At 50.6% G+C, this 19491-nt stretch overlaps 1 protein-coding gene and 1 long non-coding RNA gene across 19 annotated transcripts in view; both read right to left on the bottom strand.

Moving 5' to 3' along the window:
• Nucleotides 1-522: 522 nt before the first annotated feature.
• Nucleotides 523-3383, bottom strand: BMP4 (bone morphogenetic protein 4). Of its 2 annotated transcripts, none has more exons than XM_046941472.1 (3): nt 3258-3383; nt 2465-2788; nt 523-1593 (listed from the first exon to the last, which is right to left on the bottom strand). In XM_046941472.1, exons 2-3 carry the CDS (start codon nt 2640-2642, stop codon nt 749-751), a joined length of 1023 nt encoding a protein of 340 aa, XP_046797428.1. In that variant the 5' UTR covers nt 2643-2788; nt 3258-3383; the 3' UTR covers nt 523-748. The 2 variants fall into 2 exon arrangements, with proteins under 2 accessions (XP_046797428.1, NP_990568.4); NM_205237.4 differs by having other exon boundaries at nt 2465-2841.
• Nucleotides 3384-7659: 4276 nt separating this feature from the next.
• LOC101751884 overlaps nt 7660-19491 on the bottom strand; it is a 144685-nt gene continuing 132853 nt past the window's right edge. For 8 of the 17 annotated variants that reach the window (XR_006939389.1, XR_006939384.1, XR_005860435.2 and 5 more), the window contains 3 exons: nt 16403-16510; nt 13026-14309; nt 7660-11942 (listed from right to left, as the gene is read on the bottom strand). This is a non-coding gene — a long non-coding RNA (uncharacterized LOC101751884). Of the gene's footprint in view, nt 11943-12989; nt 14310-16402; nt 16511-18328; nt 18558-19491 lie in introns of those variants that run through there. The other 9 variants (XR_006939383.1, XR_006939381.1, XR_003075472.3 and 6 more) reach the window with 6 other exon arrangements.

Raw genomic sequence — 19491 nt, forward strand, 5'->3', positions numbered from 1 at the left:
GATATCCTTCTTTTTTTTTTTTTTTTTGGCATTGTAATGGGGCGATTTGATCTTCAAAGGCCCCGTGCAAACCTTTGAAGCTTCCCAATCTCCAGTGGGGAGGGGAAGAGAGATTGGGGAGGGAGGGGGAGGGAACGTTAACAGTTTTAAAACCTGGGGAATCCTGAAGATGGAGGAAGGGTTTAAAACCCATCGGGTTTAGCATATAGCCCTCAGGTAAACCTTCACCTTCTTTTCAAATGCAATTTTGGTGGGTGGCTTTGCAAACACTTGGGCCAGGTGAGCAAGGTGGGCTCTATTCCCAGCAGCTGACTCTCCAGTGAGGTGCTCCCAGCACCGGGGGGCTCCGCGGTACCTCGGTGAGAAATAGAGACACTGAGATGGGCAAAGACTACTGGGGGGGGTGAGGGGGGGAGGGAAAGAGAGGAGGTAGGAAAAGAGGGAGAGGAGGGAGGAGGAGGAGATGCATTCCCTGCTGCGCTCCGGGCCAGCAGCACCCTGAGAGGTGAGACACAAAATGCGTTTACCTTTAAAATAATGACTCATTTTATTTTTTTCTCTTTTAATACGTAGTTATAAATATATTTTGTCAAAATATATGATCATTATTGTCAAAAAAAAAAAACATTTGCACATAAAGTCATAAATAAGGTCAAGGTGAACGTTTAGTTTAGAGGAAGAGTCCAGCTAGAGCAAGCAGTTCTGGGGTGGGACGGGAGGGAGAGAGGAGGGGAGGGGAGGGAAGGGGTCAGCGGCACCCGCACCCCTCCACCACCATCTCCTGGTAGTTTTTCAGCACCACCTTGTCATACTCATCCAGGTAGAGCATGGAGATGGCGCTCAGCTCCGTGGGCACGCAGCAGGCCTTGGGGATGCTGGAGTTGACGGAGTTGACCAACGTCTGCACGATGGCGTGGTTGGTGGAGTTGAGGTGGTCGGCCAGAGGGAAGGGGCAGTCCCCGTGGCAGTAAAACGCCTGGTAGCCCGGGGGGGCCACGATCCAATCGTTCCAACCCACGTCGCTGAAATCCACATAGAGAGCGTGGCGGCGGCAGTTTTTTTTGTTCTTGCGGGAACGCTGGTGCTTGGGGCTGCGGCGGGCCCTGCGGGTCAGCGCGTGGCCTCGCCCGTCGTGCCCGAAGGTGACCAGGAGCGGCCTGAGCTGCGCCCAGTCCCCGCCGTGCCCCTGAGGTAAAGATCGGCTAATCCTGACGTGTTTGCCCTGATGAGTCTGTGCCTGGTGGAGGTGGGTCACCTCGATCACCAGCCCGTGGTTGGGCTGCTTGTCCTTGGTCCACCGGATCACGGCTGGGCTCACATCAAAGGTCTCCCAGCGCGTCACGTTGTGGTGCACCAACCGCGTGTCCAACAGGCGCGTAATGGCCTGCGAGCGCTCCGACAGCGGCTTCATCACTTCGTAAATGTTTATCCGGTGGAAGCCCCTCTCCCACGCCGCGCTCGGCTCCTCCACCTGCTCCCGGTACAGCCGCAGCTCCGCCGACGAGATCACCTCGTTGTCCGGCACGCTGCTGAGGTTGAAGACGAAGCGGATCCGCGGCGCTTCGCTGGGACCCGGCACGCTCTCCAGGTGCTCTGAGTGGGCGCGGGGAAGGGGGAAAGCGGGACAAAGGGACAAAACGGGAGCGCATCGTCAGCCTCGGGGCACGCAGCCACAGCCCCGGCGCCGTTCCAGCCCGCCTTCACCTGCCTGGCTCCATTTCCCCCCGCATCGCAGCCGGTGCCGGAGCGGTCCCGGTGCCGTGCACTCTCCCTCCGCGCTCTGACCCTTTCCTTCCGCCTCTCCCCCACTTTGGAGGAGATTTTCCCCCTCTGCTCCCCCCCCCCCCCCCCCCCCCCGGGTCTCCAGAGCAGCGGGGAGCACAGAGCTGCCTTGTTACGGGGCGCAGGGGGAGAAAGCGAAGCAAATTCCAAAGCCGTAATGATGCGGCCGGATTAATAATTCAGATTTACTTTGGAAAAGAAACATCCGCTAGGAAACATTTGGATCGGATTACAAGGGCCTATTGAATAAACCTTACAAACACGCAGCTATAAGGATTACGTTCGAGGAGGGGTTTTGAGTGGGGGGATTTTTTTTTTCCTTAAGAGCAAAACCAGGCAGCGATCGTTGGGAAGTTGAAAGGAAACGCTCCGGGGGTGGGCGACCTCCCGCCCTCCTTCACTCCCGCAGCGGATGCACGAAGCCCACGCGAGCCCGGGAGCGACCCCGCGGCACGGGGACCGGCGGACGGCGTCGTCGAAGCGCTCCAACACCTCGGAACAGCCGCGGGATGCGGGGACAGCAGCGGGACAGCCCGGCAGACGCTGTCACCCGCGCACCGCGCGCGTCGGGAGCGTTTTTCCTCCCGTAAAAAGCAAGAGGCGGGCACGACCCGCTCCCAAACGCATTGGTGAGCCGCCGAGCGCTCCCGGCGCTGGGAATTTCCCTCCTCCCATCACTGACCTTCATGGTGGAAGCTCCTCACGGTGTTGGCCCGGCTGGTCGATCGCTCCGGGTACTGCAGGCTGATCTCCTGGAGGCTCTCCTCCTCTTCTCCGGACTGGAGCCGGTAGAGATCCAGCATGTAACTGGGGATGACGGCTGATTTGCTGGGCTGGGGCCGCCTTCGCAGCCCAAACATCTGCAGCAGAGTCGTTTCGAAACCCCGCAAGAGTTCATGGCTTTGGGCAGAGTGGCGTCCGGATCCGGCTTGTCCCTGAAGCTCTGCGACTTTCTTCCTGCCGGTCTCGGGGATCAGGCTAGCATGGTTGGTACCTCCCAGCAGGACTTGGCATAATAGGATGACCATCAGCATTCGGTTACCAGGAATCATGGTGTCTCTGGGGTGTAAAATACGCAACAACAAACGACAAGGAAAGTCAGGATGAGAAGCGAGCCCCCCCCCGCCCCCCTCCTCTCCTCCTCCTCTTCCGAAGAAAGTTGAAAAATACAAAAAAATACATGGCAAAGCGCGATGAGAAGGAGCCGGCGGGGACAGGCGGCTCCCGGGGCATCGCGGCCGCCGCGGGGCTGCGGGAAGGGGCGCGCGGCGCGGCGGGGCGCGGGGCTGCGGGTTCGAATCCCGCTGCGGGACGCGGAGACAAAAATAAAGTTAAAAAAGAAAAAAAAAAAAGAGAAAGAAAAATTAAAAAAAAAAGTAAAATAACTAAAAATAATAATAGTAATAAAGGATCGGCATAAAAAAATAAAAATTAAAAAAAAAAGCCAAGGCGAGGAAGAAGAGGGCTGTACTCACTGACAGCAAGCAAGGCATATCAGCACAGTCCATGATTCTGGAGAGCCAGCGCGGACCCAGCGCGCCGAAAGCCTCCGGGGCAGCGGCTGCCGAGCGCCTCCCGCGATCGCCGCCCGGGCGCAGTGCGACCGCCGCCGCCGCCGGCCCCCGTTTTCTCCCGGCCCCGCAGTCACGTGGAGCCGCTCAACCCCCCCCCCCCCCCCCCGCCCCCCCCCCGGCCCGGCTCGGCCCGGCCCGCCGCCCCCGGCCCGCCCCCGCCCGGCCCGGCCCGGCCCCGCGAGGGACGGCCCGACCCGCCCCGCCGCCCGCGCCTGGTTCTCCCTCCAGGGAGGGGGGAGGCGGCGGAGGGCTGCGGTCGGGCGCGGAGGGGCTGAGCTCGGCTGGGCGGCACCGTGGTGCTCCCCCCTCCCCCGCCCCCCGGTTTGGCACCGCTCAGGTGCATCCCGCGGGATGCGTCCCCAAGGGGCTGCATTAACTCTTCTCTCTGCCTTCGGTTCCCACCTGCAGTCGGAGTTTTCTCTCCCTTCCCTCCGGAATAAAGCTCGTTCTCTCCGGGCCAGGTTCCCCGGCCCCACGAGGACGCGTGTCCACAGCACGGTACCAATAGGGCCACCCCTTCCTCTCCTGAACCTGCCGAACCTCATGGTTCAGCCCCAGCGTGGCCAAAGGTTGCAATGACGGCCAGATTTGGGGATGAGTTGAGAGCCCGGGGCTCAAAGCTGTTCCCAAGTGAGGTGAGGGACGGAGTGGTTGGCCGCTGGCACACATCTGCTGGGAGCAATGGGGTGGTCTGGAGAGGGCAGCTCCTGGGGGGGGAGCCCTGATGAATGGGGTGCCACAAGCGGACAAGGTGCAGACTGAACAATCCCATGGTAAAGAAAGAGAGCTCCTCCAGAGTGTTGAGATACCGCCCCTTTGCCCTCCCGGGGTATCCATTTGGGTTGGCCAAACCACCACCCATAGATAGAAAAGTTGGTGGGATTACAGGACCAAAACATACAGTCGGAAGGGCGGCCACAGGAACTCCTCATAGAATCACAGAATCACTCGGGTTGGAAAAGCCCTCCGAGATCCCCAATCCCAACCCCAGCCCACCCCGCCGTGCCCACTGCCCACGTCCCTCAGTGCCACATCTCCACAGCTCTGGGACACCCCCAGGGATGGGGACCCCATCCACCACTCCTGGGCAGCTGTGCCAACGCAGCGCCGCTCTTCCAAAGAAGAAATGTTTCCTAATATCCAACCTGACCCTCCTGTGGTGCAACTTAAGGCTCAGTTTGTAGATGAACCGAGAGCAGCTCAGAAGTGTGAGCACAACCCTGTACGTTCCCGCAGAGCACCAACCCGCCATGCCCAGGCGCACAGCAGGACGGGCGGCACAGCTCACCTTCCTTACGCCGCCCCACAGCTCACAGTCAGACACGACTCCCTTTAACATTTCCCTTTTCCTAGCTCAGGCCTGACCCACGCATTGCAAAAGCCTGGGGATGTCACCGAAAGGGCGCACGCAGATAAAAGGCAGTGCTGACACTGTAATATCTCTGAGTTATTCCTACACCACTCCGAGTTTAAAAGAAACATCTGTTAGCGAGGTATTTGGGCTATGAATCCATCACGATTGGTGAAATATTGCTATCGCCATTTCTAACGTGTCACACTGTGCCTTATTCTTAACGAGGGAAAGCAATTTCTGGAGTAGCTGCCGTGCAACTTCTTAAAGTTAAGCAACATTTGCATTGAATATCCCCACCTACAAACAAAGTCTGTGCAAGGGCCTGTATAGCACTGCTGCTCAAACAGAGCAGTGGGCCGGGCAGAGCAACCCGTCCCGCTGCGTGGGAGCAGCACTGGGCTGTCACTGCTCTTTCCCTGAGGATTTGGTAGGATCGGAGGTGCTGGGGATGTTTGTTGATGAGGAATTCGGTCCCACAGCACCCAGCGCCTTCACGACGAGGCTGTCCTGTGTCCTCTGCCCGAGGAGGCTGTGGATGCCCCATCCCTGCAGGCATTCAAGGCCAGGCTGGATGTGGCTCTGGGCAGCCTGGGCTGCTGGTTGGCGACCCTGCACATAGCAGGGGGTTGGAACTCAATGAGCATTGTGGTCCTTTTCAACCCGGGCCGTTCTGTGATGCTACGATAAGAGGGATCCAAAAAGTGACTTATGTAACGCTGGTTAACCATGGCTCTGCACGAGGAGGTGGCCAGCTGGGGACAGCAAGCCCGTGGAGAGCACTGTGGTTTAGGCTCTTGTAGGAGGCAGTGGTGTATTTGAGTAGCTTATTGGTTACTAAGAAGTGTTAGTCATGGGGAAAGCTGTAGTATTTATTCCGTAAAATGTAAATACATAACCCAAACCACAGCGGAATAACCACGGATGGAAATAGTGTAGCATTTACTGAGGGAGCTGAAATGCGTTTCTACAGAAGCTGTATTTCCTTGGGCCCATAGAGAGCAATTCACCTTGAACGTAGCTTCTGCTCGAGCCCGTGGAGTTACACATAGGCTGAACTCGGTCCAGGCACACTAAATAACTGAGTGTGTTATATATTCCAACCAAAAAAAGTGAATGCCAGAATGGAGCTAAAAATACAAATGTGGAAGGTTTGAAAAGCAAACACTGCTTAATTCAGTGGTAGATACAACATTGTGCGTTTTAAAGATCCAGCAGATCAAAAATAGAGCAGGTTGTGTCTGTGCTGTATATGAGACACACCACCCCGCATCACATCCCACGGCGGTGGGGAGAGCGGCTGAGGTTGCTCCCCGAGGTCCGGTCCCAGCCGTACTGCGGCAGCTCTACCCCTGTGAAGACCTTCCCGGAGGGTCTGCAGCTGGGCAGCAGGACTGCTCATCTCCGAGCTGAGAACCACTTCGTTGGACATTTCACGTTGGGTCTTAGGAAGCATTTCTTCCAAAAGAGCAGTGCTGCGTTGGCACAGCTGCCCAGGAGCTGTGGGGTCACCGTCCCTGGAGGTGCTCCAGAGCTGTGGGATGTGGCACTGAGGGACGTGGGCAGTGGGCACGGCGGGGTGGGGATCTTAGAGGTCTTCTCCAACCTGAATGACTCTGTGATTCATTGGGAATGGCACCTTGCAAAGAACAGCCAGAGGAAAAAGGTGGGTTGTGCATGTACAGACCTCGATGTGACGCAGGTCATGTTTGCTGGTGGTGGTGAGAAGCCCAGGAGCGGGCAGGTCCCGGACCCCTAGTGCCCAGCTCTGCTTGCAGTTACTGCTCTCATTTCAACCCAGTGATCACAGAAGTATTCCTGACACAATCCCGGCTGCTAACATCTGCTCGGCTTCCAGGTTTCGTGTGCTGTGTGTGTGTGACTGTGTGTGACAGAATCACGGAATACTCAGGTTGGAAAAGCCTTCTGAGATCCCCAAGCCCAACCCCAGCCCACCCCACCGTGCCCACTGCCCACATCCCTCAGTGCCACATCTCCACGGCTCTGGGACACCCCCAGGGATGGTGACCCCATCCACCACTCCTGGCAGCTGTGCCAACGCAGCACTGCTCTTTGGGAGAAGAAATGTTTTCTAATATCCAGTATTCAGCACCCCTAGAAATTCGGGCAGCTCTGCTTACAAGACAAACTTCCCCACTCATGGCAGCACTTTGGGAGGTGCCTTTGGACTGGGGCAGAGAGGGACCTCCCCAAAGCAGTTCTTGTATCCTGTGTTATTTTTAGAGCAGCTGCACCTTTTGGGCTCCAGAGTTTGCAAACAACCCGCCTTGGGAAAAGAAAGAAAAAATCAAAACCCAAAAAAACCCAACCCCTTGTCTCACCAGATCTGTGCTTGGGCAGAAGCAAGCCTGGAGCCGTAAATAAGTAAATAAAGTCACATGTCAGAGAAGTTGTAATGACATCAATTACAGGAGGGGATGCCCATAAGTGTGCTAAGATCGATTCCCTCCTACCCCTTCCTTTCAGCTGCCTAAGCGGGTCCATTAAAGCGAAGGCACTGAACAAACAGCTCCGAGGGATTACATTTTCCAAAGCAGCTCCTCACTGAAGAGCCCGAGTGCAGCCGATGGAAACAAGCACAGCTGCTCCAGTGGTGAAGGGAACAGCTCTTACTGCCACCCTGACATTATTGTGATTGCGAATGCTTCAGAGCTGGCCTGTCCCACCAGTGCAGTTTTAAAATACAGCTAAAGCCATCTTCATGGTACGCTATGGAAAGGCTCCCGACCTGTGCTACAAACACCTCCAGCACAGGTTGCCTGGAGAGGCAGTGGTGCCCCATCCCTGCAGACCCCGAGGGCAGACGGGACGGGGCTCTGAGCACTGATGGAGCTGTGGGTGTCCCTGTGCACTGCAGAGGAATTGAACGTGATGACCTTTAGGGGCCCCTTTCAACTCCTACAATGCTAGATTTCTACGACCGAAGCCACGTGTTGTAAAATCATTTATACACTGATTGGTTTTCTTGATCACTGTTACAAGAGGAATATCCATATTCTCATGCACGTTCTAGAAATAATCATAGCTTTTAGCCTACGTTTGCTTCCCATTCCATCAAAACATCATCCTTGAGATGTGAGAGGGACCTCCAGAAGGGATGTATTCATAGAATCATACAGTCATTAAGGCTGGAAAAGACCTCCAAGGTGATCGTGGAGGTCCAACTTCCAACCCATCACCACCAAAGACCATCCATTTCCAGCCCCCATGCCACAGGCAGTGTTGCCACAAACTACACAGGCACCAGATCGGGCTGCCCAGGGCCCATCCAACCTGGCCTTGAACACCTCCAGGGATGAGCATCCACAAGGCTGCCGTTCTCCTAAGGAACACTGTAAGGCCACGTGGTTAAGAGGAGAAGACTCATTTCAGATTGGTTGAGCCACAGATACGTTTTGAGAACACCACAACGCTGGCAGCACCCTTAGCATCCACACCACCTCGGTGTCTCCAGCACTGATACTGGGCTTTGTGTTCAGCTGTGACTCTGACACTTCAGTGCCGCGCTCCTCCTGCAGCACTGCCAAATCCGCTGCTCTGCAAAACCATGTGGCACCTCCGGGGTGCTGACATTTGTCTTTGTCCTTTAATTGTGTCTTGAGATGTGCTATCATCAGAGGCCTTAATGATTTCAGATGCTAGCGCAAGGCATAAATAAGCAGAGCAGGACAGCTGCTGCAAAAGGAGTTCTAGGAGGACATGCTTGAATTTGCTAGATGAGTTTGCTCTGAGCACGTTCTGTTTGGTTTTCAGCAGCAGCAAAGGAGTTCAGCAGTGAGCATTATTGTAAGTGCCTGGAAATGTCAGCACATCTCTGAATTTCAGACTCGTGACTGTGAACGTCCTCCCCTGACAGCAGAGAGGAGGAATCCTCTTAGGGATTCCCATCTGACCGGAGGTGGAGAACACGGGCATGGCTTGTGGCTTCCATCTCCAGCCACAGGATGCTGGTGGGGCTCATGTGCACCACCTGCCCGGTGACGAAGTGCTCACCACGAGCAGACCAAGGGCCGTTAATAGAAAATACTCACCAAATAGGCCTACGTAGTGAATATGTGTGAACAGAGCATCAGCTTCCCACAGACATGTGATGAGGAAAATCACTTCAGGAGGAAAGGCTGCTTCTCCACGGACATCTAAATGAGGCTGCAGGTTATACTGGCGTTGTCAGTTCTGTCCTACTTCAACTCAGTATCCCATGTACTTTTATAGCCATGTATGTGTATATAAACACACACGGACACATAAACACAAATCCATCACACTTAGCTAAAACATGCTAAGTGCAGCAAGGTCTTCACCAGAGACCTCAGTGGCTTACTCTAGTGCAAAGCAATCCATGTTAGTGCAGGACAACTCAGTTCACTCCAGGCACCCCACAGGTTTAGTCCTTCTGAAGCAGGTATATGGGAAGGAAAGAGCTAGAAGTACTTCCAGTCCTTCCTGACGATAACTTTTTAGCAGTTCACTGCAGTGCAGCAAGACTGTTCTGTTATTGATGGAGTGAGCTAAGGAGTGAGGTGTTCTCTGGGTTTGTTTTCAAGGTAGAAGTGTTCTTACTCACTGTTGCCTGCTCTGTTCTCTTCTGCTCTGAGACAACACCTGTAAGCAGAATCAAAGCCCACCACATTCTCTCCTAAAAATCTATTACCCAAAAGCACATGAGCAGGAGCAGAGCTCGTGTCAGTGGCAGCAAGGCATGGTTTCATTTTTGGCTTTTTCCTCCCTAAGCAATTACCTGTTTCCCCCTTCACTGCTTCCATCATACACAGACGCTGACGCAGCAGCCTAAAGCTGGGAAGTTCAAAGGCAGGAGGTTCTGGGCCATGCTGCAAGTGCTGGCGTGCCTACAGGAAGGCTGCTCTGATGATGGAGTTGATTCGGACTTCAGAAGGCCTAGGTTCAGCTTGGTGACTCTGTGACACCACACACCTACTTTATCCAAGTGGCTAATTATATGCTTAACTGTGAAGGCTGATTAAAAAAAAATGAGGAGAGGAGAAGATTAGAATTAAAGGCATGTCAGAATCTCCATCTGGAAAGGAGAGCACTTTGAACCATCCTCAGAAATGAAGCAAAACCACACGTCAGTTCTGAATAAGAGACACAATCACTGAGTGGCTCAGGTTGGAATGGCCCTTAGAGAGAATGCAGTTCCATCCCTCCTGCCGTGGGCTGCTTGCTGCCCAACTGATCGGTCCCCCCAGTGCCACAACCAGCCCGGCACACAGAAGGCTCTCACAGCATTTAAGTCGAGCTCCAGTCCCTGTGAGAACACCGGGAGAGCTACATGACACAGGGTTGTTGTATGAGCTCCTGTTTATGGCACGTGAAACAACAGTTTTGCTGCTATCAGGGTACGCACTGCCCCATACACCCAGTGCACCATCATGGGGGGATGATTACGGTGGTCCTTTTCAACCCAGGCCATTCTATGATTCTTTGATATGATTCTATGACATCCTCACCACTCAGCTCTTGAAGAATGACCGGGGTTGGCTCTCCTTGTGTTGCGCTGGCTTGAGAAGAAGAGCAGAAGGGAGATGGAAGCAAAATCTTCCCCGTAAGAAAGAAGCAAAAGTGAACATGCCTGGAAAGGAGGAATCAAACGCATTGTTGTCTGAGGTGGGTTTCCAGCATGTTCCAGAAATAAGCTTTAGCTTATGGGCTGGCAGCCACACGGCCCCTGGGCTGAAGGGAGGCCAACTCCTTGACCTGCAGGCTTCAGTGCAAAGGCAGTCTGTGCTCTCTGATACCTTATCCAAACGATGTGGGCAAACCAGAGCTATACGTGTGTACCATGCGTGTCTGATCCCAGGGGCTAGCCAGGCTTCCTTCTCAGGGCCATTTGCAGGGTCTACTTGATTTATTTTTAAAATACCAGCAACCAGACAGCTCACAGAGAAATAAAACTGAGGGGCCGATTCAGGAAAAGGGAGAAGAGAGACATTCAGGAGAAGAACTGTCTAACATTCAGCTGGAAGGAGGAAGAAAAACTGCAAACGTCCCACGTCTCTCTCTCACAAATGAAGGGACCCTGGGAGGGAGCGGCTGCTCACCCACCTGGGCACGAAGGTTTGCAGCCAGATCCCTGAGGAGAAGCAGGAGAGAAAAGTGATATGGGAAATAAGTGAAAACCAAGAAGGCGAATTCAGGCTGGGCAGAGGGCCAAAGCAAGGCCAAGTGCAATTCTAGAGAATGGGAGCGGAGCCAAAGGCACCAAGGTGTCACAACAGGCTTGTGCTGCTCTGCAAAGACAACTCGGAGCGCTGCAGCTGGCAGGTGCACAGCATCACAGACCTGGAAGGATGCAGGCTTTGAGCTCGGGTGCTGAACAGAAGGCTTAAGATAAGAGTTTAAAGCAGCATTTTCCATTAGTGTTGTGCCCACACTCGGTGTGACACTCGTACCTCACAGCACCGGCCCCCTGGGCACACTGGCGTTGCACTTTGAGTCACAGGAAGCAGAACAATGCAGCTGCAGCAATTTCCCTGAGGATCTCTTTGGTCTCACCCCGCATTCCTGCTCGCCCCACCTCTGCTCTGCTGACTGCTGCCTCTTCCCACCCTCTGTGCACGGCCCTGAGAAGGCACAGAGGCAAAGCGGGGCAGGGGGTTCTGCTGCTTCCGCTTTGGACCAGGCTGAGCATGGCAAGGTTTGGGACTTGAGGGACTCCAAGGAGGAAATTAAGTGGATTAAGACAAGTGGTTGGAGAGTGGACGATAAAATGAGGAAGCAAAGAGAGTTTAGAGACACTGAGTGTTGACTCGAGTCAGGGACAGTGGATCCAGATACTGATCCAAAGCACAAAACAGCAATGACTCCTTTTTTCAGAGGTTCCCCTGTTGGTAAGCCACCGAGAGCCCAAAATGAGACAACCACAGAGGGGGAACCATGAAACAGAAGGCATGACTGGATCACCTTCATCGCAGCTTCTGGCAGGGAGGTATGCTTGGAGCAGATGTCTGAAGGTATTTACAGCGTTGAGAATGGCTGCAGCCTGCAGGCAACAGAACAGTCACCAGAAAACTGGAGACCAAACTGGTCTACGCTTGCAGGAGCACAGCTCTGCTCAATCAGAGGGAGCTCCCAATCCACTCAACATTCTTCGGGATGCAGAGAATTCATCTCACTGAGCAGCATCTGCACAGGATCAGTCTGCCCTGCTGGGCATCAACTCCTTTCTCCCCGAACAGCAAAACTCCAAGTCCAGCCTGCAAACAAAACAAAACAAAACAAAACCAAACAACCGACCACAGGCAGCGGACGAAACTACAAAAGCATTTTTAAAAATAAAATAAATAACCAAAAGCCGGGCTCTGGGCGCAGTGCTGTTGCTGCATTCCCATAGTCCTGGCTCTACCCAGCTACAGAGACCCCGGGGCACTCGGCCTGCACGGGGCGAGCAGCTCCGTGTCTGCCATGGCAGAGGGCACGCGTGGTGATGTGGCTCGCGTTACTGAGCAGGATCGGATGATAGGTGCAGATCCACCATGCTGAGCAGCAGGCACAGCTGGTCAGCAGCCCGCAGGTCAGTCCTCTCCCTCTGCCTGAAAGTGCACCCCCACCTTTCTGCTCTGAAGTAAGAAGAGGCCCTTCCTTCTCCGAAGGCTCTTGTTGCTGCCAGGCGTTGTGCATCCCTGCGTGGACATGATTACAGCACAGGGCATCACATGCAGTTTCGGCTCACATACACTTGTTACAACCAGAACTTTTGTAAAATGGTTGTTTTGACTGCACCATGAGAAACCAGCAATAAAGCCAGCGAGGAGCCCTGCCCCACAGCCCACAGCCTTGGGAAATGCACTGTCACCCTTTGCTCCCTTTGTACGCAGGGAGATTTTCTCCACGTAACTTTATGCTGCTCAGACACCTGATGACCCAAGCGGTCCCAGGAAAGGGGAATTGGCTTCCTCTTTAAAAAGCCTGCTGTTTATTTGCAATTTAGCTTACCTGACTTGTTTAAAGCGTTATCAGAGTGCGCCCATCTACTTTCTTTTATTCGTTTTCACCTGATATCCAAGATTTGCTTGAATTGAGAATGCCTAAAGCCTCAGGCGTGTTCCTGGGTGTTCTCAAGTCTTAAATGCCACTGCTTAAAGAGTTAAAGATCTAGATGGCTGCACTAAGAGGATGATAAACTAATCACTCAGTCACTGCTGGTGAGCCCGGTGTCATTTACTGAAACAAGGAATGCATTTAAAAATGTAAAAGAAACTCCATCGGCGCAAAAGCCAAAGATGGTTGTTAGATTGTCAAGGTTTACTTTGGAGAAAGTCCTCAGTTTAATTACTTACATTTAAACAACAGAAGTATTTTTCCATTCATTGAAGAACTTAACATTTTCCTTTCAAGTCAGTGTGATTTTTTAAACGTGATTAAGGGCAGCAGATTATATTCGGAGAACTACAGAAACATAAGAAAAAGGGCTGGGCAGAGAAAAATAAATCTTCTAGGGGGCAAGAAAGAGATGTGTCCTGTCATCATAATCATTGCAAAAGCAGATATAGAAATCACAGGACTACAACTGTACATTTCCCCATTGATTTGTATCTTCTGGTTCTGTGAAACGGTGTGATAGCAAAGCGCAGCTCGCAGCACTCGACAAATAGTTTTCTCCTTATGTAAAAGCCAGGCTCTGTTTTGGTGTTAGAAGAAGGAAATGCTTCAAATCATTTTCCTTGCAGTCTCTGAACTGTGAAGGAAATGAAAGGGTCCAACGCTTTGTTTTTGCATTTTAGGATTTGGAAGACTCTGGAGTTTTTTTTTTTTTTTTTTTGTCTGGCCCTATTCCTATCAAATATGACTAAAACATCAAAGGAATTTTGTAGGGCTCACCCAGTCAGCAGCCAAGCTGCCAATAATATCACTTCTGTATCTTCGGTTCTTATAGCAGAACGTTACACCTCCAGTGTGCCTTGGGGCTTCTGCTTTCCCACCACACCAAATCACAGAGCCACAGTCTGTGGATACCACCAGCAGTTCATCACTGATGAGGAATTAAGGCCTGGAGTGATAGAGGATATTCCTCCAGAGTAAAACAAAGGTGTGCCCATAGCTCCTCTCTGCAGATCAGTGTCAGTCGGACCTAGCAAACATAGGCAGTCCCAGGAATATGGGCTTTGCACATCCTTACAGTTCAGCAGCTCTCCAGAGACTCTGGATAGGTACTCTGATGTGGCCGTGGCAGACCAGTTGGTGTCAGTTTGACCTAGCAAACACAAGTAATAACAGAAGATGAAGCAATATCCGCTTAGCAAGTGCTAACTGCTTACCAGCTCTCCAGGGACTAGGTGGGCACGCTGCTTGCTGGCGTGAGCAAAGCTCGTCCCATGGCTCTGGTACAGCAACCCAAATGTCTTCCTCTTGGGAGGCAGATCACACACGTGACCACCATAACATGCCTGACAAGCTGCCCGGGATCCTTTCCCTGCTGGGTGATGGCCAATGGCTCAGGTGGTCCTGCTGGCATAGGGGACAATCTCTGCAGAAGTAAGGAGAGCTTCAGCTGGAGCCATGGGATCAAAACTCAGGTGCAAATCCAGCTGGTCAAATGGAGAAATCTACAGCATCCTCGTGTCCTGAAATGAACATCAAAAATACATCAAATTGCTCTTGAAAGGCAGCTATTTCCCTGCATGCCTAAAAAGGGAAGCTAAATGAGTAACTCAGGTGTTGCTGTCTACACTGTAAAGATCTAAAGGCAAAAAAAGATGAATGCTATTCAAAGGAACCTGCTGTTCCTGTTGTATAAACTTTTCTCTCTACAAAGAGACTGCATTCACCTTAGGAACTGTCTCACTTGCCTCACTGCACTCCATGAAAGGAAGAGAGCAAACACTTTACGATCAGGGTATCGAGTAGTGGTTCTACTGGTGAGGACTGGGAAACTTGAAATAACCCTCTCAGCTCAACACAGCACAATCTCTACTGCGAACTGTTTCTCCCCCATCTCTGTATGCATGTATTTTAAGAGTTGAAAAACTGCTGCTCTAGTACTTCTCAGCAGCTAATAAAAACCCTTGTTAGTAACATCTGGATACAAGATAAGGAAACCTAGCAAAGAAACATGAGGCATTCAACAAGTTTCTGCAGTGGGTTCATCACCAGTCCTCTGAGGACTTTGCTCTGATGTCCACTGAGGTGTTGGGGTGTTTTTCCATTGACTTCATTGGGCTCTGAACCAAGACCTAAGCCTCCCTGCTGTGTTTTGGACATTTATTTGTGTTTGATCTGTAATAAGATCTTTCACTTCTCTTATTTCTGTAAAAACAAATAAAGCCACAGAACAGGAAAGCAACTAAACACATGCTTATCTTCGAGCATATCCCTAAACCCGTTTACTTCAAGCCCTTAAATCCTATGGACCCCTGAGAGAGAAAAGTACACGCTTAAAATTAAACATGTGCTCAGGGTGTTTGCTAATTAATGATGGCCCTGTGTCTTACAGGGCCCTAAGCACATATTAAAGCATTTGAGGCTTTAGGGTCAGTATGGGAGAAATTCCATGGAAACCACCTTAGAAGCATAGCTTTGGTGTTGGATCTAACACTGTAAGCCTGCCTTTATGAAAGGTGAACCTGATGGAGGAGTGATTCTGTTACAGCACCATTTGCAACTAGCTGCAGGAAACGGACTTTCTCAGTTGTAAAAACAAGAATATCTAAAACCAGAACCTTTTCTTGGCTATTGCTACAAATCAGCTCCATCGTGATGACCAAACTCACCACAGTAAAACTCCTTTGTGCAGTGCATGTGTTTACTGGCATCTCATGAGTAAATGTGTCGTGCTTCAGACAAAATATTGTCTCTGGCCTCCTCCACTTTGCTTAGAGGAAGCACTCATGCATCCTCTCAAGTCTGGCTGTTGGAAGATAAGAGAGCCTTCACCAACGGATCAGACAGAAAAAGGGAGATCATTCCCAGTAATCTGCAAGGAGCAAAAAGCATTTTTTCTTCACCACACCTTGTTTATTTTGGACCTCTGCTAAAGAATTTTGGAACTCTCAGCTAGCTAGGCCCACAGATAGGGCCTCAAGTTTAACAACCCTGACAGGTCAAATCAATGTTGTTTCTGATGAGAGAACGTTTGGGAAGTCTCCTTGAAGAACAGGCCTTTCCATACAGTTCTGCCTGTCTGAGAACTACTTCCACTTTCTACTGAGCACGTTCACATGGGTACCACATGCCAGCTAACATCCTGCCTTTTGCCTTTACAGCATCTCCCGTGCAAGTGCCAAGACTTGTCCTACTCCATCTCTTTTTCTTGTAACATGTCCTCCTGAACTTCTTTTTCAAAGTCCATCATTGCACTCCACTTTAAGATGCTCCTGGCCCTCCAGCTCTCTCTATAAAATTTTACGCTGCCCCATGTTTATGGGTTCATTGTTCTGCAGGCTGAACAATGAGGCCACGTTTCCATGCCCATTACCGAGGAATCTTGATGAGATGTTAGCACACACAACTCAAGTTGGCCAAAGCACGCAGTCTGATGCTCCTGCTGGCTTGACTATTTATACAGGCCAAGGAAAAAAAGACAGGTGATATCTGAACCTAGCATAAAGCCTTCAGAATAAATTGAAAACAACAAAAAAGTGAGTGTTTGAGTGCTTCACATCAACGTAGCTGCAGTGTCTTTGATCTTAATCTGGATTTACCACAGATTCACACTTACCTTTGAGTAAAAGGCTGAGTCAATGCACTGCCCATTGAATGCACCAGGAACAAAAGGATGCTGCAGGCTTTGCTTGCCTGGAAGCATTAGTCCTCCACAATCCAGGATCTAGAAAAATACATAAAATAGCTTCAGCCCAGCCCACGCTACTTTGGAGGACAAAGAGGAGCATAAGCACAGGAAACTGTGCAGATCCTTCCACAGCCCCCAGTTTTCACATTAACAGCAATAGTCTCCATAGCTCCTTAATTCTTCCGTGCCAAAGACTCAGCCCATAGGGACCCCACAATGAGAGGAAATTTTCTGAAGAAGCAAGAGTGATGATCCAGTTTTAAATAGCCCTTGGGGCAGCCTGCACAACTTGTTGGAGAGCACACATTGATACCACTGCAGGCAAGCGGATTTTAGAAAGTCTGTGTGATGGACATAGAATGCAACTCAACATTCCCTCACTCTGGTGCCCTTCCCAATGCTTTTCCACAGGCTGCTTTCCATATAGACTGTGGAAATGATATATTGTCTTCCTTCTGGTGGCAGATATGTAGATTTTCCCAAGGAAACTTAGGGAAAGAAAATGTGTCCAATATATTTCCAAATCCCAAAGCAGAAGGGATGGCTGTGCTCTGAGCAGACCTCTGAAAATTCGCTTCTTTCACCACCAGATTCCTGTTCCCAATGCTAACGCTAACCTCTCTGTTTCCCTTCCTTTCTACACAAGATTGATTCACAGAACTTGATTTAAAGGATGTTTATTTCCATAACAAAAATGATCAGGGGTCTAGAAAACATGACCTATGAGGAAAGATTGAAAGAATTGGGTTTGTTTAGTCTAGAGAAGAAAAGACTGAGGGGGAGACATGATAACAGCCTTCAACTATGTAAAAGGTTGTTGCAGATAGGAAGGTAATAAATTGTTCTCTGTGTCCACTGGGTATAACACAAGAAATAATGGGTTTAAATTGCAGCAAGGAGGAATTAGGTCAAGCATTAGACAAGTTTCCTAAGAGGAAGGACAGGTGAGCACTGGAGTAAATTAGCCAGGGAGCTGCAGACCCTGTCACTGTTGAGGCAAAGGTTTGCCAGGAATGCTTCAGACCTTGGGGTAGGGGGGAGAGATGACCTCCCAAGGCCTCCTACCAGTATGTATTTGCAGCAGTCAATGTCATCACAAGTACCCACAGTACAGAAAGAAAAAATCCTTGTCGAGCGCTCCCAAAGATTTTTATTGTTGGTTTCATCTGTAGCAGCAGTCTATTCGAAGGCATCCGCAGTTATTTCTATCTAGACAACTAATTAAAGAATGATTTTCACATACCCATCCCCCTGCACGTTTTCTTCTCGTGGTTCATGCTATAAGATGACATTTCCCCATCTACGATGTGGCTTTTCTCCAGATAAGAGATGCAGAACTCCCACACAAGCAGTTCCTGTCCTGTCTGGAAGTGGTGCCCGTCAGCATCAGCTGTGCCCACCCAAGACCCTTTCAGATCCCTGGGCCCATACTTCACACCTATGCACTGCTCACAACAAGAGTTCTGCAGGAAACCCATAGAAGTAGAACACTCACAGAGTGTGCACTGACAGCCAACCTTGTCGGACTGGGTTCATCTGCTCCCAACATGGGGGACCCAACCCCACAGCATGTGCCAGTCCAACTGGTTCACTCCCAGTGCAAAGGACAATGGAATTGCTTTTAAAAAACACATCACAACTTCCTGCCATTGCAGGCAGTCCTTTGCTACGGAAGCCATTTGGCCTCTCAACCACGCAAGCAATATTCAATATACACAAACAACGGGACACTTCTCCACATGCTTGATGGTTCAAGACCATCATCCTCTTAGATACACAGCTAGAGGAACAAAAACCCAGTCTGTCTGACCAGTGAAGAAAATACAAATATAACCATTCCATGGTGAAACTAACCTGCTTCATATATCCTCCAGGAAGCCATGATTTCAGTTTCTTGCCAAGATTGAAATTTCTTTTCAAGTGACATTAAAACCCATGGTTTTAATGGGTTACATATATATATACATATATATTTAAGAGAACTTCTTCTGTCCTTATTTCATGCTGTTAAGCAGATGCAGGCTTTAATGGCACACCACATCTCACCACCGGTGTTCCTCCTTCAGGTTTCCAGTTCAGGTTCCTACAAAGAAGCAGTGATTCCTACTGGTCCTGGTCTGATAACAGGGTTTGTCTCCCTCTGCTGGTGCTGTTTTTGCTTTTAGTGCCTTGAGTGGCTGGAAAATATTAATATTTTCTAAAATACCTGAGGAATCCAGGAGACACTCCTTACTCGGTTCTCTAATTCTCATCAGTGAGATCAAGTGCTGGCTGTGATTAAATAAAATCACATTGGTACGTTGATGCTGATCAGGAATTGCTATTTCTCTCCTTGCACTTGCTTAAGATTCTTTGTTTGCGACTGCTTAACCTCCTTTCTGAATCAGAGCTACCAGGAAGGCTCATGGGGCTGTACCCTGGGGCATTATTTCTCCACGTCCCTTAACAATCCAACAGCCACACCACAGTGTGCCTGGGCATGGGTCTGTTTAAACCAGAGCCCCGTTGAATAAGGGCCTTAATTTGGGTTCATCTTCACATTTTCCGTCTCTGTAAGAGGGACAGCAGAATTCTCACTGATGTGTGAATGGATAATGCTCTGCCCATGGAACCTGCAATCCCAGCCAGCAGCATAAGTAACTAAAGACCAGGGAGGAAATGCTTATCAGTTTAGGACAGAGTACTCATGGAATCACAGAATCATTACAGTTAGAAAAGACCACAGACCATGCAGCCCAACCATCATAATCCTGGTCCTGAAGCAGGACAGCTACTGTAGGTGATCCTACTGGACGCAGAGGAACCAGCTCTCAGAGCTGTGAAGCAAGTGCATTCAAGCCTAAGACTTGCTCCTTTGACTTTGAACTGATAGTATTGTCAGGAAGAGTGGCATTAAACAGGGCTATTCCCTGCTGTGATGAAGAAGTGTGACCATTGCAGGGATGGATATCTACTGTTCTGCCATCTAAAGCTATGAAAGGCAAATCTCATGCTATATCCCTGAGACATTAACTGCA

Source organism: Gallus gallus, chromosome 5, assembly GCF_016699485.2.
Source record: "Gallus gallus isolate bGalGal1 chromosome 5, bGalGal1.mat.broiler.GRCg7b, whole genome shotgun sequence".
In the NCBI taxonomy this organism is placed as follows: domain Eukaryota; kingdom Metazoa; phylum Chordata; class Aves; order Galliformes; family Phasianidae; genus Gallus; species Gallus gallus.

Coding starts and splice junctions, on each gene's coding strand:
- BMP4 (NM_205237.4), bottom strand. CDS start 2,834: ATGATTCCTGGTAACCGAATGCTGATGGTCATCCTATTATGCCAAGTC. Junction 1,594..2,464: donor GAGGAGCTTCCACCATGAAG/GTCAGTGATGGG, acceptor GCGCCCACTCAG/AGCACCTGGAGAGCGTGCCG.